The 27658-nt window shown below is 36.5% G+C and overlaps 2 protein-coding genes across 8 annotated transcripts in view; one reads left to right on the top strand and one right to left on the bottom strand.

Annotated features, from left to right (window-relative positions):
- The first annotated feature begins 1690 nt into the window (after positions 1 to 1690).
- On the top strand, positions 1691 to 3714 carry LOC132101926 (small acidic protein-like). The gene is made up of 5 exons (XM_059507145.1): positions 1691 to 1843; positions 2353 to 2436; positions 2542 to 2602; positions 3024 to 3133; positions 3301 to 3714. Exons 1-5 carry the CDS (start codon positions 1787 to 1789, stop codon positions 3490 to 3492), a joined length of 504 nt encoding a protein of 167 aa, XP_059363128.1. The 5' UTR covers positions 1691 to 1786; the 3' UTR covers positions 3493 to 3714.
- A 381-nt stretch (positions 3715 to 4095) lies between these two features.
- The window catches only part of plekha7a (pleckstrin homology domain containing, family A member 7a), a 118474-nt gene continuing 94911 nt past the window's right edge, over positions 4096 to 27658 (bottom strand). For 3 of the 7 annotated variants that reach the window (XM_059506364.1, XM_059506363.1, XM_059506367.1), the window contains 20 exons: positions 23533 to 24000; positions 21904 to 22438; positions 20674 to 20757; positions 20291 to 20398; positions 17911 to 17964; positions 17582 to 17665; positions 15951 to 16019; positions 15748 to 15828; positions 15520 to 15669; positions 15188 to 15289; positions 14307 to 14415; positions 14034 to 14197; positions 13716 to 13901; positions 11455 to 11545; positions 11248 to 11333; positions 9625 to 9843; positions 5657 to 5836; positions 4838 to 4971; positions 4647 to 4759; positions 4096 to 4542 (listed from right to left, as the gene is read on the bottom strand). In XM_059506364.1, coding sequence (XP_059362347.1) covers positions 4520 to 4542; positions 4647 to 4759; positions 4838 to 4971; positions 5657 to 5836; positions 9625 to 9843; positions 11248 to 11333; positions 11455 to 11545; positions 13716 to 13901; positions 14034 to 14197; positions 14307 to 14415; positions 15188 to 15289; positions 15520 to 15669; positions 15748 to 15828; positions 15951 to 16019; positions 17582 to 17665; positions 17911 to 17964; positions 20291 to 20398; positions 20674 to 20757; positions 21904 to 22438; positions 23533 to 24000 — 3040 coding nt within the window. In that variant the 3' untranslated portion in view covers positions 4096 to 4519. The remainder of the gene's footprint in view (positions 4543 to 4646; positions 4760 to 4837; positions 4972 to 5656; positions 5837 to 9624; positions 9844 to 11247; positions 11334 to 11454; positions 11546 to 13715; positions 13902 to 14033; positions 14198 to 14306; positions 14416 to 15187; positions 15290 to 15519; positions 15670 to 15747; positions 15829 to 15950; positions 16020 to 17581; positions 17666 to 17910; positions 17965 to 20290; positions 20399 to 20673; positions 20758 to 21903; positions 22439 to 23532; positions 24001 to 27658) is intronic. The other 4 variants (XM_059506370.1, XM_059506368.1, XM_059506366.1 and 1 more) reach the window with 3 other exon arrangements.

The following is a 27658-nucleotide window of genomic DNA, read 5'->3' on the forward strand; positions in this document are numbered from 1 at the left end:
AAAATAAGCTATCAAAATATTGAAAAAATGAGCAGTAGACTCTGCTCTCAAACGCTGCGGGCGCGTCCGCTGGCTGCGCTGAAACCACGCCCACTCGCGGGAAAGCTGCCGTCGTCACACTCAACTGTCACCGCTACAGCCGAAATGGATGCTCCTAGCAGCTTAATTGGTTCTACAAAGCCATACATGTTTGAGCCTCCAGAGCCAGAATTTAATTCAGAGGACATTGACCAGCTTCTAGAGAATCATCATCCCCCTCGGTCTGCAACATAATGGTAAGATTTTTTTCTCCCTTTTATGCAAGTTAGCTAGAGTTATATGTAACTAGCATAACCTCACTTAGCCAAATAAAGTTAAGCTAGCAATAAATAACAGAATAAAACATTTTTACGCTTTATAGTTACGGATCTAACTAGTAGCCATCATGGTTGTTTTTAAGTATGAAAATGATGTGCATAAATCCATGAGAAATGGACTGCTGAATATTACTATAACACACAAGCTGAGAAACACAATATGCTCCAAATATGCTCTAATTGTTCAGATAACTTTTCTGTAACTGTTATAACACTGTTAAGTCACACTGTGAATTAAACTGTAGGTGCACCTGTGGAGAATGCAGGACAATGCCCACAGAGGATGAGAATGTCTGCTGTAACAGAGAATGTAGAAAGCTGTAGTATGTAATACTGACAGTAACTCGCGATTGAGCGGCAAACTGATGTGAATCTGCTCTATTTATATTGTTAGGGGAGGGGCCAGCGTCAGGGGCTCCAGTGCGTCATCAAGTAGGGGCGTGTCCAATAGCCCAGGGGGCCTCAGTGCGTCATCGAGCCCCCGTTTTAGCCCCGCCCAGAAAATCCGTAACACAGCAATGGTGAAAAACTGTCTAACGCCACAATTCAGCACTTCACAGTTCACAGTCTTTGTAATATGTTTTAGCAATACATTTCTAACATTTATAATGTGTTTAGAATTTTTTTTAGAATTGCCTTTACAGGGTCTTTAAAAGTAGAGGAAACTCGATTTCGTGTCGTTGTAACTACAACTACCATAATGCACCGCGAGAGTCAAACTAGCTGCTAGCTGCTAAGAAAGCGTTGGAATGAGGAGGTTGATAAATTTGCAAAATCAAACACTGAAACACAATAGAATATTACAAATTCCATATAGCAAATCTGAAGCTAAAACGTTCATGAAAGCATATGCAAGATCAAAATGGCAGGAGTATTGGGTGGATCAAGATAAAGGGAGGCATTTATATAATATACAACCAGAAGTGGAAGGACAGAGTGTAGGAGTAGAAGAGAAGAAAGTGTAATTACACGGTTAAGAATAGGACACACAGGGCTCAATTCTTCATTGAAGATAATAGGGAAACATCCAACAGGGAAATGCCAATATTGTAGTCATTTAGAAACTAGAGCATATTTTATTTCAGTGCACAAAGTACAGCCAAGAAAGAAACCAGCTTTTTCAGTCTCTCAGAAGTGTCAATCAGAATAATTTTACAATGCAAGGTTTGTTAGGGAAAGCATCCAGTAACATTTATCAATTTGTTATTAAGTTTCTTAGAGACACAGACTTAGCCAGAAGAATGTAATTATTATTATATATTTTTTTTATCTCCTGATTTACACTCCAGCCCAGTCGGTGGCGGTAATGCACCGTTAAGTTGGTTTGCCAACCGCCATAAAACACAAAATAAGAAGAAGGAGAAAGCGTTGGAGCAGGGAGGCACACGCAATGTTTGTTTGACCACTGTAGTTCAGAATCTTTGAAAATCATGAGTTCTTCAGACGAAACATGTAAAGGCACGAAACGACCCGCATCTCCAGATGAAGTATGTGGTTTCCATCATCATGCATTTTTTTTAATTTACTACATCTGACCTGACATTTTGGTGAACCAGCAGCATTAGCACATTGTTAGCTAACATGTTGTAACTGTTTTTGAATGTTATTATTGTGACGAAGATTTAACATACAGTATGCACTTTATTAGTGTAATAACTGCCTGTTTGCTACTGTATTGCGCTTTCTGCAATAATATTTTTTCATAATAACAACTGTAACGTTACCAGATCATTCAGTTCCAGGTTATGTCTGTTAACGTTAAGCTTATTTGCATTCATAAATAAATGTCATTTTAATTTTAAGTGGTGTGCTAATACATACATACATGCATACATACACACACACACACACACACATGTACATGTATATATACATATATATATATATATATATATATATATATATATATATATATATATAAGAATTTTTTTAAGAGTATATGCTTTTCTGTAACACTCTGATGGCTCAACTGAATGTGTTTTGACCTGTTATGCAGTCTGGAGCTGCACAATGGGAATCAGCAGATTTAGGGACAGACGAAAGGAAGCACAAGTTTTTGAGGCTGATGGGAGCAGAAAAGGTACATTGCTTTCTATTAAGTCATTTCTTTGTTTCAGACAATTATGTAATTTGAACATAACCACTATCGCCCATTCTCGCTTCAATTGTTTTCATGCACTGGCAGAAAGAGCACACTGGACGCCTTGTTATTGGGGATCACAAGTCAACTTCCCATTTCCGTAGCGGTGAGTCTGGGGCGGAAGTGAAGGGTTGCTGGATTTCAATGCTTGACAGTTCAAAAAGTGATCGCAACCTCCTATTGTGTTGGATGAGACACTTCCAAATCCCTGTTTGTGTGGAGACTGTGACCATCAGATGACATCCTGTACGCCACATATCCTTTTCCCTTCAATGATCACTGGTCAAAGAGTACAAAGAGTGCTCTGACCAGGTTACAATGCATAGGACCAGGTTACAATGCATTCTACAATTGTAAAATATAAAACAACTACCTTAATCTAGTTTTATTCTGATATACAACCATCAGGGAGACATTTTATTATTGTGGGATAATTTGAATGTCTATCAATGTTAGATCAACATCATTTGGAATATGGGAAAATGCTGATGGCCTTTAACTGTCTGTAATGTATTGTGTGTCTGCAGGGGCAGAGGATCAGAAGATTACCACAGAGCTCGAGCACCAGTATCAGCAGGGTCTGGATGGGAAGTTATCAGGAAGGAATAGGAGACACTGTGGACTGGGCTTTAGTGAGGTCAGAGCTCTTTCTTATAAGCTATGGGTTGACATATTGTTGATAAATTGGGAGTAACATACACTGTGAATTACTCCTGGTAAGCTTTGACTGAGATATACTGTGTGAACACCCGTGATCAGGTCTGTTGTTGATTTATTGTGAACCGCTGTGCTTCCTCTTCACAGCCCGATCCACCTGCTGAGAGTGCGAGCGCCGCTGTGCCCGAGAAGTCAGACAGTTCAGAAAAGACCCCTGAACAACCATCAAAACCAAACAAGGATGAGAAAACGCATTCATCCGACACAGAGTCCGAGAAACAGGAACTGCACACAGACTCAAAGGAGGACAAGAAAATGGCTTTTGTAAAATCCACATAAATGGCATTGTTTTTTGTTGTAATTTCTTGATCTCCTAAAATGCTGCAGTGAGGTAGTGTGAGAGAGAGAGAGAGAGAGAGCACATTTTTATTTCCATTCAAATTGAAAAATTGTCAGTTTCAATTTTTTATGTAATTATGTCAGTCGTCAAGTTATTCAGACTTGCCTGGTCTTGTTGAGAATGGTTTATTCTTTATGAATTAAAGGCATAGTTCATATGAAGATCTGGTCTCAGTCTACTCAGCCCTTATGATTTCATATATACACATGAGTTATTAAAATTTTTATATAATTATCAAGAAAGTGAGGTACAGAAATTTGCAAACAAAATGTCAACTATGTGTATTAAAAGGTGTGGGAAAATATTAATAAAGAGTAAAATATTCTGTGATTGTGATCATAAAAAGCTTTAAAACTTCCATATATGTACCCCCCCCCCCCCCCCCCCCAAAAAAAAAAAATATATATATTTCATAAAGAAAAAGCAGTCATGAAAACATGATTGAAAACATATCTACAAACAGATGAAAAGACAATACGCAAATTTAATTATGGTATATCTAGAACATTTATTATTATTTAATAAGAAGGAAACTTCATATGTATTTATACAAACAAACTTTATTTAGAGCTTGAGCTCTATTGTCGTTCAATGTATGAAAATTGTGAAGTTGTAATGATCAATTATATATAAAGACTCAGTTTTGCTGAAATGAAATGCAGTGTACTCCACAATCTAAATAAAATTAAATATTTTTATACATAATACACAACACTGCAAAAGTATAAGTACCTTACGTCATGAGTACATGGTGATAAAAATGTCAACTATGTCAGAATTGTAAAACTGAAAGTTTAACTTTCAAAGTGCTCACCAGTAAAATTAATAAAAAACAATCTTATATATAAAAGTTTGAACTACAGAGAACCTGAATGATTGGATCTGAATTATAAATATGTATTAGGTACAAAAAACACACAGAAAACAATTGATCTTTGGGTTCCCAAGAAAGCTTCTCGGCACGATTTAGCACTCAGACATGGCTCTGGCTGCAAAACAAGATATTAAACTTCACTTATAAATATCAGGATGACATTGTGTATGATAAAATACAGTATTATAATGTTCTCAGGGATGCTGGTTAATGTCTCACCGGTGACCTGCTTCCTCTTGATGGAGGCCTCTCTTGCGAGAGCTCGATGAACGCCCATGATCCTCTCCTGCTGCTGCAGCTCTTCATCCAGTTCAGCATCCATAGACTTCCCACTGAAATACCACAACAGAAGACAACATCTTAGTACATCATCCACTTACATCTGCATAAGTCTTATTCACCCGCCATACCTCGACTTAGACAGAAGGCTTTTTATCTTTGCTACGGTGCGAGAACGAGTCTCCTTCTCTTCTGGACTCAGGTCTTCATCTGACTCCACATCCATGAGGCGCTCTGGGATGGACACCTTCTGTGGCATACACAGCTGACAACAGAGGAATCCCACAATACACTGAGTTTCTCTCAAATAATACATCTGCACCTTAATAGTTAGAATCAACCCTTAACACTAAAAAGCCAGCTGTATCGTTCGTGATTTTATTATTTACATTTATAAGAAGTTATCAACATAATCAAAACTTTGTTGAAAAATCTGTTGTACATAATCTAGTACATATTTTCTGTCATCTGATTGATAGTTTAGCAACTGATTCAGGTCATGTTACACGTTTTTGTGGAGAACTACTTTTTATAAACTTTTTTTATAAGAATTTTTTATATTTATAAAATTTCAAGTTTGAACACTTAACTGGACTGAAACAACTTGGCTTTATTTAATTATCCATTCATTACATGAATGATATTAACATGTATACATATTTAGTCTGCTATGCTGTTATTGATTTACATTATAAGCCATCAGAATTTTGTAGCAACTGCACCAAATTAATACCTTTTATTAAATATTAGTTTGGGCCTCTTGAGTAATTTTTTCCCCTCCTCGAATTTGAGCGCCATATTCTCTTATATAAGATGATATGTGCCGTGAAAGTCATAATAAATATGACATTTTTTGAATATTATTTCATACTTCAGGGTTATAACCTAACTGGGGATTGAATCAGGTGATTTTGGTTTGTAAGCAAATATCACAAAAAATTTGACTATACCTCCCGAGTAAGATCAAACTCAAAGTTCACAGGCTCCGGCTCCGGCTCCAGCTCCGGCTCCAGCTCCTGTGCATTCATTGGCCGGGCCTCAACAGTCAGCCATTCATCTGATCCCGGCCGCTGTGATTCATCATACAAGGCCTTTTTTGGTCGCTGCAAATCAATGACTTTTTTCCATCCCTACTAGGGCGAAGACAACAATATACAGCATTTATGCAACACACACTCCAATTCCTGTGGAAATGAGCCTTGATACTGGATTCTAAGCCTCATAGGTCAGACACAAAATATCTTTGTCATATCACAAAGATGACTAATCTTTAGTTAACTAAGTCAGCTGTTTTTATGGTTTTGTAGTTTCTCCTGCACTTAAAGAAATAGTTCACCCCCCCAAAAAATAGATTTTTTATTTTTTAATTTACTCTCAAATTTACTCTCAGGCCATCCAAGACGTAGTTAATTTGAAGAAATTTAGCAGAACATCACTTGCTAACCAATGGATCCTATGCAGTGAATGGGTGCCGTGAGAATAAGAGTCCAACCAGCTGATAAAAAATTCACTAGTAATCCACATGACTATAATCAATTATTTTCTACAATAAACAAATGATGCATTTGTTTATTGTAAACATGCAGCTGTTCGCTATCAAGACATTAACTGATGAAGTCGTGTAAATCGTGTGGCTTACTTGTTGATTATGCTGATGTTTTTATTAGCTGTTTGGACTCTCATTCTGACGGAACCTATTCAGGTTCAGTTTATGAGTAAGTGATGCAATATATATAACAGAAACATACTCATCTACATCTTGGATGGCCTGAGGGTGAGTAAGTTTTGAGCAAATTTTCATTTTTTGGGTGAACTACTTTCAATTAAAGCCTGGTTTTGTTGACAAATTGGTTGTAAAGAAAAAAAAAGGAGAAATTAGGCAATTGTGTCACTATTACAAATCACACCCATCACCAAATTACAACATGCTATAGAATTTTGTAGTTGAACACATCTAACCATGCAAAACGGCAAAAGCAAAGCTTATAATCAGCTTGAACAATTAAAGAAGCATGCAAACCCATTCATTCATTCCCCCACTCACAGGCATGTATTACTCAGCTGTCAGACTGTACAGTACAGTACAGTAACACTGCAATGAAATAACAGTATTTAGAGAATTCGATTTATTTGTGCCTTTAGTGCAAACCTCAGCATTAGAAAATGAACAAAAAACGAGGTGACTCGAGTTCAGAGGTTGGAGTACTGATGTACACAATATTATATTTGTCTTACAGCTAGTTTGCTATCACAGTTTTGTTGATAATTAATAATGGTTCTTTTTGTCATTGTATACAGTTCATATAACAACATACAACATCACTGCCTACTGACAAACAGGTCAACAGTGATGGTGTGGTTAAAAACCCCAAGAAATGCCTTGACAAGTGGATTGTTTTTTGTTTTTTTGTCTTGCATTGATATACTATTCCAATTTATTTTAATTTTTTTTAAAGAAATGTATACTTTTATTCACATTCAGCTGATCAAAAGTGACAGTAAAGACATTTATAATGTTACAAAAGATTAATGGCTACCGAATTTTCCCATCACAAGAACAAATGCCATTTTAAATTATATTATAAAAGAAAACAGTGACTTTAAATTGTATAAATATGTCATAATATTACAGTTTTTACTGTATTTTGATTAAATAAACAGAGCCTTGGTGAGCGTTCGAGGAAAAAAATCTTGCCTTACATATTCCCTTTTATTTAGTGTGAATTGATTTTCCTCTAGTCAGGTGGTACAGTATTAGGTTTGAGGAACATTCTCACTCTGTTTTGTTTTTCAATCCAGTCATTAATATTTTTGGTCTGTTTTTCCAGAAGTGAAAGTCTATAAATTGTACATTTGGCCTGAAAGCACACCAGCATACAGATGGTCTCAAAGCTAACAAACTATTTTAATTTATGGGGTATTTTGGCCATAATAACGGTTACGTGGAAAGTTCGTATCAATTAATGATGTCAAGTTTTTCAGTTTGAAACTAGGGTTAGTAAAATGTTACTCCCCTCTGATTGGCAGCTGTTAGTGAAACAACAATAAAACATCACCATGATTTTTCGAGAAGGGAGTGAACTTTTTCAATTTTCACTGAGTGAGCCAAACTGGAATTGGTGTTAGTAGTCTAGAACAAATAGATATTTTTCCTAAGATAACTGTGAGTAATGTAGTTTTTACCTGCTGTAATATTTAAACCATTGTTGCTCATCCTATTTTTTTAGGTTTACAGCTGATAGTAGTTATAACTATCTAATAAAGAATCTACATGAAACAAAACAACTAGGCAATGTGCTCAGAAAAAGATGTGAACTTAGTATTGCATGGGTTTCCAATTGATTTAAGTGCTTGATTGGAAATGTATTTCCCAAATGCAATCCTCAACATTGATGTAACCAGTCATTAAGTGAGAAGTCAGTGAGCAACAGAAATACCTTTGAGTGCAGCATAATTAGAAAAGAAAAAAGACAAAGGTGATTTTAAGCAAAGAAAACCCAAATATCAGGCAGCTCCTGCTGATTACTCTGATTGCAGTAAATTGAAAGGTGGTTAAGCAGTCCTTTTGAACCCACCGACTCAAAAATAATGCTTGCTAATCAAGACACGATGGTCCGGCTCAAATGGTTATTTCCTACCATTAGCAATTAGCTAACAAAACGATTGACTAAATGAGTGCAAGCTCTCATGGCCACATTAAATGGACAATAGAGTGCAACAGCTGGGTTCCAAAGTAACAATCCCATTCATTTTCTCCATAAAGGAATAGATTTTTAACAATAACTTATAAAGACAGACCTACTGTGAGCTAAGAGGTTGTTAAGCAATGGAATATGATTTGTTGAAGCCATTTACTTCAAGTTATTTCAACACATTTTTAAATAATCCTCTTTAACAGCAGAATTCCTGCATGTGAAAAACAAAGTTTCAATGATTCTGCAAAATAATCTCCGTAATTCAGAGAATCGCATGAAGCCAATTTTGTAAAAAGAATATATACATATATATACATATACATATAAATGTATATATAAACCATTGTTGCTTATGGCCTGTTAATGTATATACAGTAAATTAACAAAATTGACCCTCACGGCTGGTTTCGTGGTCAAGGGTCACATATATACACACTTATATGTATGTATATATATATGTGTGTATATATGTGACCCTTGACCACAAAACCAGCCGTGAGGGTCAATTTTGTGAATTTGAGATTTACTGTATACATAATGAATAGTAAACTACTTCCGGAACCAAAGTTGGTGCACTCCATAGTTTCATTTGAAATCAATCTCAGAGTGTTTGAGCTGAAGCAGGATTTTCTGACACTGATGTTCAGGTTAGAATGAAGAGGCACTTCATTGATTTATTCTTCTATAAGAAATGATGATTAAGAATGATTGCACACAGAAACACCTTCGTACCAAGTTAATTACCAACAATAATTAATTTGTTGTTAATACGAGGCAGCAGGGTCAATAATTCCCACCATATTATATGTTCATACAAAATATAGCTTTACAAATTATTTCAGAAAATATATATATATATAGATTCTAATAAATAATTTAGTGAATTAACATTTGAGAAAACAGGCATAAAAAAATGTTTCAAATCCATTGTGAGAGATCAGAAAGGCAGTCAGAGATAGTGTTATCCATTTCTCTTCACATTCGAATATATTCACAAGTCTGTGCAGGAGAAGCCAGGAAGCCAGTTCAGGACTGTAACCCTCCATGTGTCTGTCCACATTCTGGCCAATCCTTAAATACACCCACAGCACATACCCCCCCCCCCCCCCCCCCCCATGGCCTGTCAATGTAAAACTGTGCTTTGTTAGCATGTTAGCTTTGTGGCCTTATGGTGGAGGGCCATAGCGAGGGTCCCTGTGTTTATTTGGAAGGGAGTAACGTACTGATCCTGGGTCAGAGCTGGCGGGTCGAGTGGAGGTGCGGGAGCCCACGGGCTGTCGCTCACCCTGACTCAAGTTACGTTTGCGCTCGCGCACTAGAGCTCTCTGGTGCCTTTTCATTCTCTCCAGCTGCTCCTCCGCACTCATCCTCCCTCTCTGCGGCGGGTGATCAGGCTGAGACTCTCCCAAACACAGCCGCTCCAAGGCACTCTTTGGTCTCTCCTACATGGGACAGGAAAAAGATTCAACATTTTACATGTAGCTACTGATGGCTGTGATGGCTGAAGAATTTTAGCTTTTTAAAAAATATTTGAAAAAAATTTCCACAATGCACAAGGATAACTGTTACACTGTTTACAGGACCACAAGCAAAAAAAAAAAAATTATATATATATATATACACATACACACATGGTATAATATTTATTTATATTCTATTCAATTGATCATGACATCATTTTGAATAGGACAATATGATAACATAACATAAAAAAATTACAAATGTAAAATAAAATAGATTATATATATATATATATATTTACATATCGTATTTTTTGGACTATAAATCGCACCTGAGTATAAGTCGCTTCAGTCTAAAAAATACGTCATAACGAAAAAAAAAAAAATCGCACTGGACTATAAGGCCGGCAACACACTGGATGCGTGATGCAAGCGTCTCAGCTGCGTGGCGTGTCCGTTTTGAATTCGGCTCCCATGTTAACAGGTTAGAGCTTGCAGACTGCCTGCGTGAGACGCGCGAAAACCGCGTGCATGCTAGAAATAGAACCGATGCCTATTTTTCACACGACACGCAAGCGTGTTGGAAGCGTTTCCAGGCAAAATATAATAGGAAAATATGTTTATATGTCATTTTGTACACAAATATATATTAATTCATGACATTTTGATGTTTGAAAGTCTATAGGTTGACATAAATTCAGATATAAATGTAATTTAAAAAATAAATAATTAATTATCGATTTTCAAATATTGCACCTGTCAAACATAGTATATTTTGCCGTCAATACTGTTGACGGTGTCCTTTATCAGTAGGCGTAGGTGTAGGTGTGTAAAAAAAGTTTATATTGTCATGAGGACAAGAGCCTGGTCTTTCAGCGCCCTCCCTCCATGTCACCTACCGCAGCAGCAGCGCACCAGCGCCGCGTCAGGCACGCTTCTGGTGTGTAAAGACACAGAAAACGCGAAGCAGCCGCCACGCAACTGACACGCAGCAGAAACGCCACGCAGCCAGTCTGTCACCGGCCTCAGTCACATTTATTTAGAACCAAGAACCAAGAGAAAACATTACCGTCTACAGCCACCAGAGAGCGCTCTATGCTGCTCAGTGCTCCTGTAGCCTACCACTGAGCAGCATAGAGCGCCCTCTGGCGGCTGTAGACGGTAAAGTTTTCTCTTGGTTCATTTCTCTTAGTTCATTTCTCTTGGTTCATGTCAAATTAATTTTGATAAATAAGTCGCACATGACTATAAGTCGCAGGATCAGCCAAACTATGAAAAAAAGTGTGACTTATAGTCTGGAAAATACGGTATAAATATATATATATATATATATATATATTTAAATAGTTAAATGAAGTATAATTTCTACAGTAATCAGGTGCTCACTGTTGTCGAAAACGCTGAATCTGCTCTCCTTAGTGAATAGGAAGTCACACCGTACTGGTTTATTCTGGATGAAGAGCCTGATAGACCTAAGTGATCACAAAATTTTTTGGTTTTGTTTTTAGGTATACTGGTATTAAAACTTGTTAAATTGCATTTTACCACTAAAAGCATCATGTGTCTTAAAGATAACCTGTAATAATATTTCACCTCTTCGTTGAAGAGTCAGGTAGCCTGGGTCCACTTGATCTGTTCCTGCTCCAGGAAGCTCTGGTTCACTCAGATACGACCGCAGTTCCACCTAAAGCCCAAACATTTCATTTCATCCTAACTGCAGAATAATCAATCACAATGCAAAGACTACAATGTCATGGTTACACGGATGGTGTTAAAACATTAGGTCATTAAAATAATAATTATTTTTTTTTTTACAATTAAATTATTCAATAACTGCATTTTATTTCATATATGTGAAGTTCAGTAAACTTTAGTATTATTTATATATTATTACACTATTAATTCATATTTTGAATTATTTCTATAGTTTCAGTTTTAATTATATTTCATGTTTTAATAATTCTGTTGTGATTTTGTAATTATTACTTTTAGTTTTTATATAAATGATAGAAATACATATGTATAATATAATATAATATAATATAATATAATATAATATAATATAATATAATATAATATAATATAATAAAAAATATTTAATAGACAGTAAATATATATATATATATATATAAATGCAAAACTTTTGTTTTTGCCCCTTGAACTTTTTCTATGTACACAAAAGGCCTATTTCTCTCAAATATTGTTTACAAATCTGTCTAAATCTGTGTTAGTGAGCACTTCTCCTTTGCCGAGACAATCCATCCACCTCACAGGTGTGGCATATCAAGATGCTGATTAGACAGCATGATTATTGCACAGGTGTGTCTTAGGCTGGCCACAATAAAAGGCCACTCGAAAATGTGCAGTTTTATCACACAGCACAATGCCACATATGTTGCAAGTTTTTAGGGAGCATGCAATTGACATGCTGACTGCAGGAATGTCCACCAGAGCTGTTGTCCGTGAATTGAATGTTCATTTCTCTACCATAAGCCGTCTCCAAGGCGTTTCAGAGAATTTGGCATTACATCCAACTGGACCGCAGACCACATGTAACCACACCAGCCTAGGACCTCCACATCCAGCATCTTCACCTCCAAGATCATCTGAGACCAGCCAGCCAGACATCTGCTGCAACAATCGGTTAGCATAACCAAATAATTTCTGCACAAACTGTCAGAAACCGTCTCAGGGAAGCTCATCTGCATGCTCGTCATCCTCATCGGGGTCTCGACCTGACTGCAATTTGTCATCGTAACCGACTTGAGTGGGCAAATGCTCACATTCAATGGCATCGGGCACTTTAGAGAAGTGTTCTCTTCACGGATGAGTCCCGGTTTTCACTGTACAGGGCAGATGGCAGACAGCGTGTATGGCGTCATGTGGGTGAGCAGTTTGCTGATGTCAATGTTGTGGATCGAGTGGTTAATAGTGGCAGTGGGGTTATGGTATGGGCAGGTGTATGTTATGGACAACAAACACAGGTGCATATTATTGCTGGCATTTTGAATGCACAGAGATACCATGATGAGATCCTGAGGTCCATTGTTGTGCCATTCATCCACAACCATCATCTCATGTTGCAGCATGATAATGCATGGCCCCATGTTGTAAGGATCTGTACACAATTCCTGGAAGCTGAAAACATCCCAGTTCTTGCATGGCCACATCCTCTATCCTCCATACTCACTGGACATGGCGCCCACTGAGCATGTTTGGGATGCTCTGGATCGGTGTATGTGACAGTGTGTTCCAGTTCCTGCCAATAACCAGCAACTTCGTACAGCCATTGAAGAGGAAGGGACCAACATTCCACACGTCACAGTCAACAACCTGATCAACTATGAGATGGAGATGTGTTGCACTGCTTGACGCAAATGGTGGTCACACAGATACTGACTTGTTTTCAGACCCCCTCGGACCCCCCAATACAGTAAAACTGCACATTTTAGAGTGGCCTTTTATTGCGGCCAGCCTAAGGCACACCTGTGCAAAAATTATGCTGTCTAATCAGCATCGTGACATGCCACACCTGTGAGGGGGATGGATTGTCTCGGCAAAGGAGAAGTGCTCACTCACACAGATTTAGACAGATTTGTGAACAATATTTTAGAGAAATAGGCCTTTTGTGTATATAGAAAAGGTCTTAGATCTTTGAGTTAAGCTCAGTGTTGCGTTTATAATTTTGTTCACTGTATATATAGATTTCTTTTTTTATTTGAGCATTATTTAAATGACTGAAAACAACATTGAATAGTTTTAGTTTCAGTTAACAATGACAACACTGATGTTAACAGTGAAGTTCATTGTTAACTTTACAATAACAATGACCTTCTTGAAGGAGTTAAAATTACCCTGCAATCTCCATTCACATAGCTGCTTTCTCTGTCTCGTTTCCTCTCATCAGACTGTCGTTTGAGGCCACGGACAGAGGTGTGTCTGATGACCGATGTCTCTTTAGGTAGGGGAGGGACAACAGGGGGTGTGTCCTCATCATAGAGGAGGGGCAATGGTGGTCTGGGTGGAGCATCATCCTCTTCCTAAAAACCAATATGATGCAATTAAGTAAACCATTAAGTATTGTTAATTATTTGTCTTCAGCAACGGTCTTTTGTTTAAAGTACCTTACAGTACAATAATTTCAAGAACAGCACCAGTCAATCAATACATACCCATTTTGACACAGAGTAAGGATGATGAAGATCTTCATTGTACATGGGCAGTGATAAGGGACTGGAGGTAAGACTGCGTTGGGGTGACCGTACCTCGACTGCGGATGGGGTCATGTACTGAGAAGGCACTGTCGACTCAATCATTGAAGGCACAAGTTTTCTCTCTGGACACAAACATTCAGAAGCACAAATGCAAGAGTTACATACTGTTATATTAACAAGAACAAGCTCTGTAGTAGGTCCATTAACCCCATCTAACCAGTCCATTCTTACCTGGGTTCTTCACTGAGTCTATGGTGATTTTGAAGGTTTCTTTGGATGAGCTCAGTCCAGTCATCACATCCTCTATCCTCCAGAGTTCCCTCCTCAACTGATTTTTCTCCTTAGAAAAAAAAAACACACACCTATTCATATGCTATTTTTATTCTTATATCCAGGATTATTATCACTAAAACCACATAAAAAAATGTAATTACTTGAAATAAAGTAAAGGCCTGTTCACACCAAGGATAATAACTATAATGATAAATATATAGTTTTAAAAATTGATTTAAGTTTAAAAGAATAATGGAGTCCAAACCACAATTATGACACTAGTGGCACTTTAAAAAAAACTAAAAACATTGACAACCCATTAGAATCCACTGACTTTACGTAGCTTGAGTATTTAAAGCAGAATGTGATCTAACTGTTGTGCACGCTTTTGATAAACAATGTTAGCGTGTGTTGGTGTGGATGCTGATATTGTTATCATTCTTGGTTTAAACACATGAATTTGTGCCTTTTAATGTGTTTGAAAGACAAAAGCCTTTCAAAGACAAAGTAATATATGGCCAAATAACCTACTAAGTGAATATTCAAATAGAAATGTGCTCATTGTTTACCGATACAGGAGAGAACCAATCAGCTGTGACATATGATAATGATGTCCTTATGTCATACTGAGTTAGATCTATTGGACTGCGCCATCTAGAGTTTCATGCCAGAATCTTTAATTTCAATGTTACTAAAATAACTTATTCTAAGTAAAGGTGACTGCATATTTTTATGTAAAAAATGAATAAGTCAGCTAATCAAATAGGTGAGAGAAAATCATGATAGCAAAAAAAGACAGGACTATAAAAAAGAATTAAGAAATGGAGAGAAAAAAAGACCTGAGGTGATGTGCAGAGATTCATCTGAGTCTGCAGGACGTCCCTCAGCTGTTCCACTGACTGCTCCAGCCTGCTGTAGTCCTCCCACGATCTCTCCATCTCCTGAACAACACAAATATATGAACAATTAAAGCTTATTTTACACCAACAAATAAGTTTACTTATTATTTACTTATTACACATTACATTAAATATTATATTACCCGTGACCCCCATGACAAGCGATTTGGAGAATGGATGTATATTATATTATATTATATTATATTATATTATATTATATGGATGAATGGAGATGGGAAGCACTGTAGGACTACACCACATAATATTCTCACCGTTGAAACTCTAGACATGTCAGCTCGAATATGCACCAGGTCCTCTTGAAGAAGTCGCTGCTGGTAGGCGATCTTCTCAGCATGAGCCGGCTGATCCTTGTACTGCTCCATCTGCTGGTGGGACACATCCAGAACAGACTCAAGCTTGTCCTAGAAAGAAAGAATGAAGATAACAACACTGACAAACCCATAACAACAAGATTAAAGTAAAAGTCAAATTTGCCTCACCTTATCATCCTTAAGTCCACTGAGTCTGAACTCAAGCTCTTGCAGTATTTTGTCTTGCTCACACAATCGACTCAGTGTCACCTGCAGTAGCAAACAGAGCATTATGGAGCAGGAAACTGAGCTAAATAATATGAAATAATGTTGTTTTGTGTATAGCAATACATAATTAAAGAGTAAGACACTGATTTGTCCTCTATACTCACATCTACATCACTTTCTGCCACCTTCACTGGCTTTGCCGGCCGTCCTTTCAGAGTCTCTGTCCCACTCACCTATTAGACAGTTAACAGAAAAAGCTTCCTTGTCTTAGTGCTCCAGAGACAGAAACACAACTATTCAACACAAGCAAAGCAAGACAAACACATTATAATGGCCACTGTACTATAAGTCACAGTGAGAAGCTTTGAGACATTATTCTTCATTTCTAATGCACACATGTAGGAGCTGAAGCTTTCTTGAAGCAAAATGGCAGGATGGTGTCTCACGATCTTCATGCCAAAAGAATACAGCTGTGGGACATAAATGAAATGTCTAAAATAAAGCCTCCACCAAAAACACTGCATGGTAAACTCATAAAAGAAACCCAAGCTCTGGACAACGATGAACTGGACAGTGTGGGGAAGGAACTAACTTAAAATAGCAAAGCTACAACTTAAAACAGTGTACTTTTTTATTTTCACATAATTTGACACATAGCCTTGCAACCAAGTGAGAAGAGTCAAACTTAAATGTTTATTTATATCAAATCTTTACATCATCTGGGTGATTCATTTAAATGACATTGATCAAAAACAGATTTTTCTTTTAACAATAAAAAAAAAAATGCTTTACAAAAGTTTGGAGACAGTACAACTGAAAAATGCTTTATTTTTTTATGTTTTTGAAAATGTTTATGCACACCAAGTCTGAATTTATTTGATTAAAATATTGCCTAGTAAAGCAGTGATACTGTGAAATATTACAATTTATAATTTAATTAAAAAATGTACATTTACAATTTGAAACATAATTTTTTATTTAAAGCCTAGATTTTCAGCAGAAACATGATCCTTCAGAAATCATTCTAATGTGCTGATTTCTTATTATTAAAAATGCTGCAAACAGTTCTGCTACTTAATATCTTAATATCAATTTAATGCACTTTTGAAATCTTACAGACTCCAAAATTTTGAATGATAGCTTACAGAAATTACAGTGCTGTTTAATTTTATTGTTTTAAATTAAGTTGGATGCTGTTACCCTAATTTATGTAACTTATTATACTATTATATGACATTGATTTTGTGCAAAATTACTCTTGCTCTTTTAAACTATATCATCATTTCTGATAATTATATAATTGAAAAATGCCCCCATCAATGTAGCTAGCTACTTTTTGTTCGCAGCTTGTTGTGAAGCTAGTAAGTTTTCTGAATAACCGTTTCAAGAGGAATTAAGAATTTAAGAAGTATTTTCCCCAACACTGATACTGGAGGCCTTACGGCAAGTTTCAGATGAACACTCTACTGCTACAACATACAGATGATCTAGAAATCTACACATAATTACTAGATATCATCTTAATGAGATAAATAGTTTGATAAAGAAAGAAACAGAATGCATTGGAGAATCAGCTGGCTAAATGTGGATCATTCCCTGCACATGCACTGAGCTTGCCCGTCCCATCCAGACCTGCCGTCTCATTGACCCAATCACACATACCCACAGCACAACATATCACTCACAGAAGGCAGGGAGGATAGGCGTGCAGGTGCCAGGCTTGTGCCAACACAAAGCTATGTGCACCGTGTAAAGCAATGGGAATGTGCACACTCTGGATGCCGACAGTGCTTACGTTCCAGAGTGGTCTCAAACCCCCCGCAGTGCAAGTTTGTAACACACTGTGAACCATGAGGATCAATGGCTCTAAACTTTTCATCTGTGGCAAACGGAGATAGACAGTTACAGTCAAAGAAGGAGCAGCCTTATATACGCTGGATCATTATTCTTACCACTCCCATTCTATAATTCCTGATTATGCCACAAAGTAATCATACTAAATATAATCACTTTCTGAAATGATTCCTCACCCCAAGTGAGCTTTCTGTGCTGTGTTAGTGTGTTAATACAGAAGGTTTAAGAAAAAGGTAAGACATGAATAAGAGAGATATGGAGAGGTCCCACCTTCAGATCTAAATATTCCAGGTCCTTCTTCAAGTCCATGTATGTGTCATCAGCCTGTAAGTAGCAGGAAACATTTCAATTGACACTCTTCTACTCTTTAATTAACACTTATGAGTTGTTTTATCCATCCACCACGCACTTTAGTGTAACACTGCACTAGCACTGAAGCAATAGCTGGCTATGCACCTTGTGTGCCAGCTTTGGGACAAACTACACATATAACACTACTGGCTTGACCCCACAGACTCCTTTGTTGAACACTGTTTCGCATTTACATGCAAGTGACCGCTATACACACTACCGCTCAAAAGATTGAGGGGGGTTGGCAAGATTTTTAAAATGCTTTTAAAAGAAGTCTATTATGCCCAGTGGCTGCATTTATTGGATCAAAATACAGCAAAAACTGTAATAATGTGAAATATATATTTTTTCCCAATTAAAACTTGTTTTACATTTTAATATATTAGAAAAATGTCATTTATTCCTGTGATGGCAAAGCAGAATTTTCAGCAGTCACTTCTCCAATCTTCAGTGTCACATGATCCTTCAGAAATCATTTTAATATGCTGATTCTGTGATTAATAAATTAGTTAAAGCTGAAGTCCGTAACTTTTGACACTCTAGCTGTTGATAAGCAGAACTGCGTAGAACTGCGTACAAGAACATTGTAGCCGGAGCTACCTCTCTTTGTGTATGTCTATGGCAAATCATGCAGGTACTGGGCTCCTCCGCAGCGATACCTACCCGAACCAGTCTTAAATAGTCAGAATATAAACACTTATTATAGTGTACCGTAGTGATTCAGGACAAGCCAAAAACACAGTTTGGAAAATGGATGCATAGTGTACTCTCTTATTATACACAAATTGAACACACACAAAAGTTACGGACTGCAGCTTTCATTAGTTCTTTTTTTTAATTTTTTTATTTTTTATGGAAAGCTCAAAACAAAAGTATTTCTTTTGTAACACTTTAAATCTTTCTTTAAAAAAATTCTTTACTCTTACTTTTAATCAGTATAATTAATTTCTTCATTAGTTGCTCTCACCCCATACTTTTGAACAGTAGCGGACATTTACTTGAGAAGCAATGTTTTGTAAGATAGTAAGAAATTACACAGTATATTTCATAGAACATACTTTTTTAAACCAGGTTTTCTCCCTTTGGCTGCAAATAGTGTTTGTTTTAAGCATAAGCCTAAAAATATATTTTAATCCTTAACCTAAGCATAAAACAAAAAAAAAGTATTAATCAATATATTATGTGATTTCACTTCTCAAGTAAATTTATGTTTGTTTTAGGGATGTTTATTTTTTATTTTTTGCAGGAAAACATAACAAAACTATAGATTAAGAATTTTTCTGAGTGTGTTACATTGACATTAGGCTGGAAACAAAATAATATTTGGTAATATTTTACAACAAGGTTTCATTTGTTGACATTAGTTAACCACATTAATGGCAATTAAATGGATAGTTCACCCAAATCAAAATGAAAATTCTGTCATTATTGCTCACCAGAATGTCGTTCCAAATCCGTAACACCTTTGTTTATCTCCAGAACACAAATTAAAATATTTTGATGAAATCTGATCTGATCTGGGCCTTCAACATTTCAGTTGGATTGCCGTTTATGCAGCGTCAGAAAGCTCTCGGATTTCATCAAGAATATCTTAATTTGTTTCCCGAAGATAAACAAAGGTCTTATGGGATTGGAACGACATGAAAGTGAGTTTAAACATTCTATAGTGTTTATCAATCTTTATCAATGTTAACCTCAACATTTACTATTGATCAAATGTTGTATCTGTTAACATTAGTTAATGCACTGTGAACTAACATGAACATTATGAACTAACACCTCCCAGGGTAAAAATGTATTGCTCATTGTTAGTTCATGACACCTCATTGTAATGTGTTACCAAATAATCGTTTAACTTTACCTCAGTCCTCAATGCCAAAGCATTCAGTACAAACCAAAGTAATTACACTTAGATCGACATACTTTTGCACACAAACCAATAACATAACATGATTATTATGACATTACTGTTGAAATAATCTACGCATATCCTGCAACCAGAACTTTAAATAAGGTTTCACGGGGACCACAGACTCCAGCGTACACCTACTTCATGCAAGCAAACATTTTTGATCTTTGGGTTTTCAAACTTTGGAGCAACAGCAAAGCATACTCATGTATGCATAACGCCTCAGACCGGTTGCATATACAATTCATGCCGATGGTGGGACAGCCAGATACAGCCCCTAAGCATGACATGCCATGCTGCGCTACAAAGAAGCATCATGTAACAAAGCCAAGGGAGCTACAGAGAGCCAGGGGGGTAAATAACAGCAGCAGAGGCAGGCCGAGCCCTGACCTTCACCCGAGACAACTGCCGGAGGTGGAGCAGCGCACTGCTGCGCACACCTGCCATCATGGCCTGGTGTCTCCGTAACTGGATGAGGAGAAGTGTGAGCTCCTCCGGCTGGACCACAGGTTGTGAGGGTACCATCAGGACAGAGAGAGTTGTGTGATCAGATTATTTACACAAATGCCCATTAGAGCCATGAAAAGAAGAGGACTGGCTCCACCAGCAAAGGTTTTTTGAGTGTCATTCATTTTATGCCACTTTGATTGCTGATATCTTACAGACTCATTAATAGCAGCACAAAACAGATGAACTAAACTGTAAAATTTTATGTAAAAGTATTTTTAATCGCTTAATATTTTTCCAAAGGTGTGTGGAAAAAAATGTCTTACTGTTTTTCCATGCAGGCTGGGCGAACTGACTGTATGTGTGATGTAGCCGGATGGAGGCATTGAGCGTCTTTCTATTGTGGCCGACTGAAAAGAGATCAACACATTTCAATATATTTAATCAAAAACATGTGCAAGTTTGGGGTTGTCTGCATTTATTTATTCAGTAGAATACAGTAAAAACAGTAATATATTATTCCAATTTAAAATAACTTTTTATTTTGATATATTTTCAAATGTAATATTTTGTCCTATGATGGCAAAGCTGAATTTTCTGCAGCCGTTATCTTTCAGAAATCGTTCCCTTATGCTGATCTGGTGCTCAAAAAACATTTGTATTATTATCATTGTTGAAAAGGTACTTCTGTGGAAACTGTGATACATTATCCATTATCGGCAGCTCAAAATAATTTTTTTAAAGATATCTTTTGTAAAATTATAAAGGTCTTTACTGTCACATTTGATCAACTTAATCCACCCCTGCCAAATGACTTGTAAACATTAGTGCACATAAAAGTAAAAATGACAGTACATTCAAAACTATACTTTTAATAATGTAAAACTTTTGAAATGCAACACATTTGGATTTAATAATCATCATGGATTCAGTCAAGTTTTAAGTCATCGTTTGGATTAGACATGTCTGCTTGCTGGGTAAAAACTTGAGATGGTTAAAAGGTTTTTAAAGGACACGCACAGGAACTTTAAGTGAAGAAAATTAAGTATATAAAAACCATCCCTCTCAAGCACTTTCTGAGTCTGGCACTCGCTCCATTACAGACACCACTGTAAAGTCATTCTGAATTATAACTCTGTTGTAGAACAGTTTGAACACATGGAGGGCTGGTGTTATTCAATCAAGCAATAATAATCAATAATGCATACTTCATCAGACTCCACCACTTTTCTTTTAAAGGAGAGTTTTAAACCTTACTGCCAGACATTTTTGTGCCTTGAAAATGTTTAATATATATATATATATTTAATTTGTAATACTTTTAGCAATATTACTGCTTTTACTGTATGTCTGAAAATCAAATGCAGTCTTTGTGAGCATAAGACACTTCTTTTTTTTTTTTTTCTAAAAATCATACTAACCCCATAGTAGTACAGTGTACTTTGTGTAACCTTAAAGTCCATAATCCATAATCACACAGACTTTCTTGTAAATACTACCACTGTGGATCGTGCTGTTATGGATGAACAGGGTGGTTGTTGTTGTCACCTACTGACCTTATAGGAGCGTCGACGGTGAGGAGAGTTTGATGGAGGCACCTCTGCGGTGGGCCTGTCCTCCAGAGGTTTGACTGTAACCCGTTCTGCAGGTGTGTGGGGTCTACGTGGAGACAGCAGTCTGGGCCCAGGAGGACCGGGTGGAGGGATGTCTGCCAGGGTCGGAGGTACGGAAATGGAGCGAGCAACGTCTGAGTTGACTCTGGTGGAGGATACGGCGGTGGAGTAGTCTGGAGCGGGAGTGTACACGGGGGCGGTGGGGCTGCCGTGGCGATACTGCTGTCTCTGTTGCCATTCGTAGAGCTGCCACACAGTGTTGTCGTGCGTCGCAGGTCGCTGGCTGTGGCCGTGGGTCATCTGGAAGTGATTAAGCCGGTCATGGGAATACTTGTATTCACTGGTCAACTGACGGTGAGCAGTGGGTGGGCTTTGCAGTTGGTGGGTCTTTGGTAAAGACTGGTATTTGTCTATTGTGCCATACTTCGGATGAATAGAAGGGGTTCGACGTGGAATTGTGCCATCCGTAGATACAAACCTGTGATAACCAAATTATTTATTATTTTTATGCATTATTTGGACCAAATAAATTGATATTCAGGGTCATTAAACTCAATTCCATAATTTTAATGAAATGAAATTACTAAAAATTAAAACATAAATTTAATTTATGCAATGTTTATTATATATATATATACTATGTACATTACCATTCAAAAGTTTAGAATCAGTAAGATTTTTATATATTATATTACTTATAATATATTGATAACATATATATTAATAACATTATGAATAATATTCAGCAAATTATTAAGAAAAACTACTTTTTGAAAAAGCTCTTTTTATTGTGAAAAAGAGATCTTTAAACAGCAGTAGTGTGTAAAAGAGGATATTGTGAAATATTTAAACAATAAAGGTTGTGTTTTCATGCTTTTTGCTAAATAAATGGATACATTTAATTATTGATTTATTAATTATTCGAATTAATATTTAATTCACAATGCATTATTTAATATTTATATAATTATTTCAGACCTAACTGATACATTTAATTGTTGTTTTATTCAATTCATTATTTATTTGATTATTTCATCAAGAGTACACTGGCCCTCCATATGAAAAATATTTATTATGGTGTATTTACTTTTAATAAGCAACCCTAGTCTTACTGAGGGATTGGTTTATTTTATTCTAAAGAACATAAAATGTCTTGTTTCATCAAATAGTTTTTCCAACTTTTCCAATTTTCACAACTCAAACACAATAAAAAAAAGAGCAAGACTTGTTAAAATTCATTGATATGCATTTCACATTACAAAAGTAAAATGAAATGTGAATGGCATTTCATGTCTACTTGACAAACTGAAAATTAGGGTGCTGTTTTCTGTCATGATGCTGATGATTAAGATTTCCACCACTTGGAGGCGATATATCCCATGACTCTTCACAGTAACATCTGACTCCTCTAACTACTCTCTGTACAGTGTGTCTGTGACTGAATTCAGAGAAGCATACCACCATACTACTCTTACTACTTCTGCTATATCGTTACATGGCGCAAACAATAAGAAAAGTATCATATTGTGAACTTCGCCTGTTTAAAAATTCGTGACAGATGTATAAACTCACCCCTGGCGTTCTTCCTTCTGTACTTTGACCCAGTTCTCCACCTTCTCCAGTGCACTCCTCCTCTGTACCTGAACAGGAGTTTGAGAAGATGGTGTAGGCCCACTTTGATACCCAGGCTTTCCGTTCTGCTCTACGGGTGTACCGTTCCTCAGCACTGGCGGGGTCGAGACGGCCCTGGAAGGAGCTCGAGTGGGAACTTGGGATGCTGGTGTCGACCCTGGAGCTAAAACCTCCACCTCCACTATCCTGCTCGCTGGAGATTTACCCCTCGCCGGCTCCATCTCTCTTGGAGCAACCTGAATCTCCACTTCTCCAACAGATCCTTCCTGCTTCTCCTCCAGCAGCCCGTCACTTTGGATGACCTCGGGCTCTGGAATCACGTAGCTGTTGATGTGGTTGGTCTGAGGAACAGCCAGCTGCTTGAGTTTCTCAGAAACGTTCACTTGATCTGGATGATCCGACTCGTCTCTGTGCGGCGATAACATGACATGTGCAAAGGTCAGTGAGGTTTTATGAGTCTATTATATGATGCTGTTATCATGCTGTCGGATCACATGTCAGTTGTGTTAGATTAACACCATTCCAAAGCATGGAGTCCGGATCATATAGTAACAAAGCCTTTACACGTGAGGGAATCTGCTCATAAAACTAAATATATCCATCACTGTAGCAGAAAAAGGCACTGCTTGACCAAAGCCACAGTAGAGTTCATTTCGTTAACGAAAACTATGACAAAAAATGTTTGTTGACATCGCATGACAGTTGTTAAGGTCAATAAACGATAACTGTAAGTACAGCAACATGCAATATCGTTGACGATAAAAGACAAGACTAAAATGTATTTTAAAAACTATACAAAAAACTCTATTTTCATTTAAAAATAAAAAAGGAGAAAAACAATATATGCCTACTACATGAGCTTTCATGTGTAAAGGTTATCAAGATAAATTTTCTGCCCGGTGTTTCTCTTAATTTTTGCAATCTGGCAACCATGCACACATGCTTACACTTAATTGCAGAACTGCTGATGATGATCTGAAATCACCAAATAAAAAAAAACACTTACTCAACTACTTATTTTTTTTTTTTAATAGAGAAACATTATTGCAATTAAGAATTACTATTAGGAATAAAATATTTTTTGTTTCTTTTTACCAGTTTTCATAATGTTAACAGAGAGAGTGTACAGTATAACCCTTTGATATTAATGTATATATTAATTAGCCTATAGTAAATCCGTACACTACATGTGTACAAGTTCACATTCTGTTGGTTTGTGCTTACTGGTGAAAATGCAATACCTGAAATGTAAAAGTAAATTTTTCAAATGACAACAATCATTGCAATTATAATTTTGAGCAAAAATTATTTTGTATCAGTTTCACCATTATACAGCATGATGAAGATGTGAAGTTTTCATCGACTAAAACTAGACTAAATAAAAACAGAACAAGGTTGACTAAATATGATAATAGCTAAAAAGTAGCACCCTGGCAAGAGCCTATAAGAATCTAGCATTGTATAAGTGAGGTTTGCACAAACACCACTCACATTTAATGCTTAAATATCATTTATAAGTAAAGTCTTACCGCTACAGTGAGCACTAAATAGTCTGTTAAACTTTGCAAATACTCATTGCTTGGTTTCTTAAAACAACACATTTAGAATGAAAAATGATTCAGTATCACCATGTAAAATTAGTTCTGATATAGCAGTCTAAATGTGACATGATTAAATCAGGCCTTCAGTGAATCTACATTTGGAGAAGACATGGCCACTGGGAGCGTGGCTATCTCTACTGTAGCTCACTCTACAGTCAGACTAATAATATCCAAACTGCACAGAATAAAAAGAAATAGCCTCTAGTGGCTCTTTGTATTCAGACACACTCAAAGTCTACAAAAGACAAATCTCCATCTGCATTTTAACATGAACAGCTGTTCCTTTAGGCCTGATAATATCTACGGTATTTAGGGATGTAATTGTTTGTGCACTGTTTGAGAAGAGATGCATTTATTCTATTATATAGTTAAGATTCAGGGCCCGGTTCCCCAAAACGTTCTTATCGCTAAGTAGTTCTTATCCTATTCCTTAACCTCTCTCTTAACCTTATGGCACGATTCCCGACACGTTCGTACGCTAAGTATATCTTCTGTAAGTCACACTTTCGTAAGGTTGGTCTGGACCATTCGTAGCTCTCTCTTAGCCTTGTTTGAGCTCAAGACGCTACTGTACAGCAGTCTTTAGAAACCAGCGCAGTGAAGTACAAGTCAAACTATGGTATGTTGACAATGTTGTAGCTCAACAATGATTTTATGTTATGGACATTTTAAGACTCATAATAAAATATGTTCGCAATGGATACCGGCCTATTTATGAAGTTGACTTTATGTGGTATCAGAACTAAAATGGTGATAATTAGCCTAGGCTATTTCGTAATGTCAAAGCGTTTAAATTGGCAATCACTTTTGATAATTAAAATCTGGAAACATTTTGGCACTAAATGACTAAGATCTATAAATGGGTAAGCATGGTGGTGTCCAGTAAGTGACCAACTATGGCAGTGATCAAACGTGTCCTTGTATTGAATCAAAGACGGCGCCGGCCGTTGAGACGTTTAGTCCATGTCACTTTTTTTATTTGGCAAAACTTAAGCCCTTTTGACATTTTGCCTGACGTGGCTACATTAAAAAATATTCGCCTCCCAAGACAACTCATGGAGCTGCTGGACCTTCCCAGACCTGCGCTGGCCAGGCTAACGCGGTGGAATTTTGCTTTAAGCCCTGAAGACCAGCTGCTTGCAGCGCTGAGGTTTTTTGCTACAGGGAGCTTCATCGAGGTCGTGGGAGAGGGCTACGGCCTAAGCCAGGTGCCCTTTCATACGTTGCTTCCCGACCATATTCTGTATCTTACTCTCTCTATCTGTTCATAGGTTGCTTTTTAAGAGTCAGCATTGTCGGGGAACCGGGCCCAGTATCTTTCCCTATAGTGAAAAATAAATATACTAAAATGTATTTGAAATGCATTTATTTCATGCAAAGTATACTACAAATACATTTTCATATATATGTACTTAATAAAAAATACCCTGCAATTGTATTTTTACTATACTAAACCGCCATAGTTAAAGTCTGCTAAGTACTTAATGCACTTCTCTTGTGCAGAAGTAATGCTGAATTCCAACTAAAGATATAGTGAAGCATATGTGATGTTGCTAAAGTGGAACTACTGCAAGTATACTTCAGGTAAAATTGAAATATCTTGCATTTAAAGATTAAAAATGATTCAAAGATCATACAATCCTTATCAATAATGACATTATAACACATTTCTGGCTGAAAATCAAGAGATGTGCATTGTGCACAAGTAGTACCCCAAATAAAAAATTAAGTTTAATTATAGTTTTTATATCAGCAGGTCTCGAGCAATATGTTGAAACATTTGAACTATACTTGTTATGAAATAAATATATTTTAAATATAGGCTATTACTTTTTTACTAGGGTTAGCGTAAAAAAGTACTTAAAGTACTTCATGGAAAAAATAAAAGAATGTACTTAAGAGACTTAATTGCATGTTAATTGCAATTAAATGAAAATGTATTATAGTTTAAATTTATATTAAATGCAACAAGCTGAACTTAGGTAGTACTTAAGTAGTACTTAATTACATCTTTATATGTAATTGGACAATTAGTTCTATTGTCTTTGAAATATTGTGAAAGTGTTCTGGCGAATAAACCAACAAGCATTATATTTCACAGACTAAAATATAATGTAATTCCTATTAACATGTATGTCACAGATTTAAATACATTTGTATTTACACTTTTGTAATAATGAAGTTGCAATTCAGTAAATGTAAAATGTAGTAAATTAATAAAATATAAAAAATTAAATGTAACACTACAGTTAAAATTATAATAAAGTACTTTATCTGCGTAATATGTTAGTTACCATCAAAATAAGTATACTTTCATAACGCATGACAGAATTATTAAAACAGCTATTTAAATGCACATAAAAGAAAAACTTTTAATTTGACATTTGCTAAAGTTTGACAATACTTTTGAAAGTATGCGAATGTGTTTTCTGTAAGTACGGTTAAGAGGCTTTTAATTTAACATC

Source organism: Carassius carassius, chromosome 23 (genome assembly GCF_963082965.1).
Source record: "Carassius carassius chromosome 23, fCarCar2.1, whole genome shotgun sequence".
Lineage (NCBI taxonomy): Eukaryota > Metazoa > Chordata > Actinopteri > Cypriniformes > Cyprinidae > Carassius > Carassius carassius.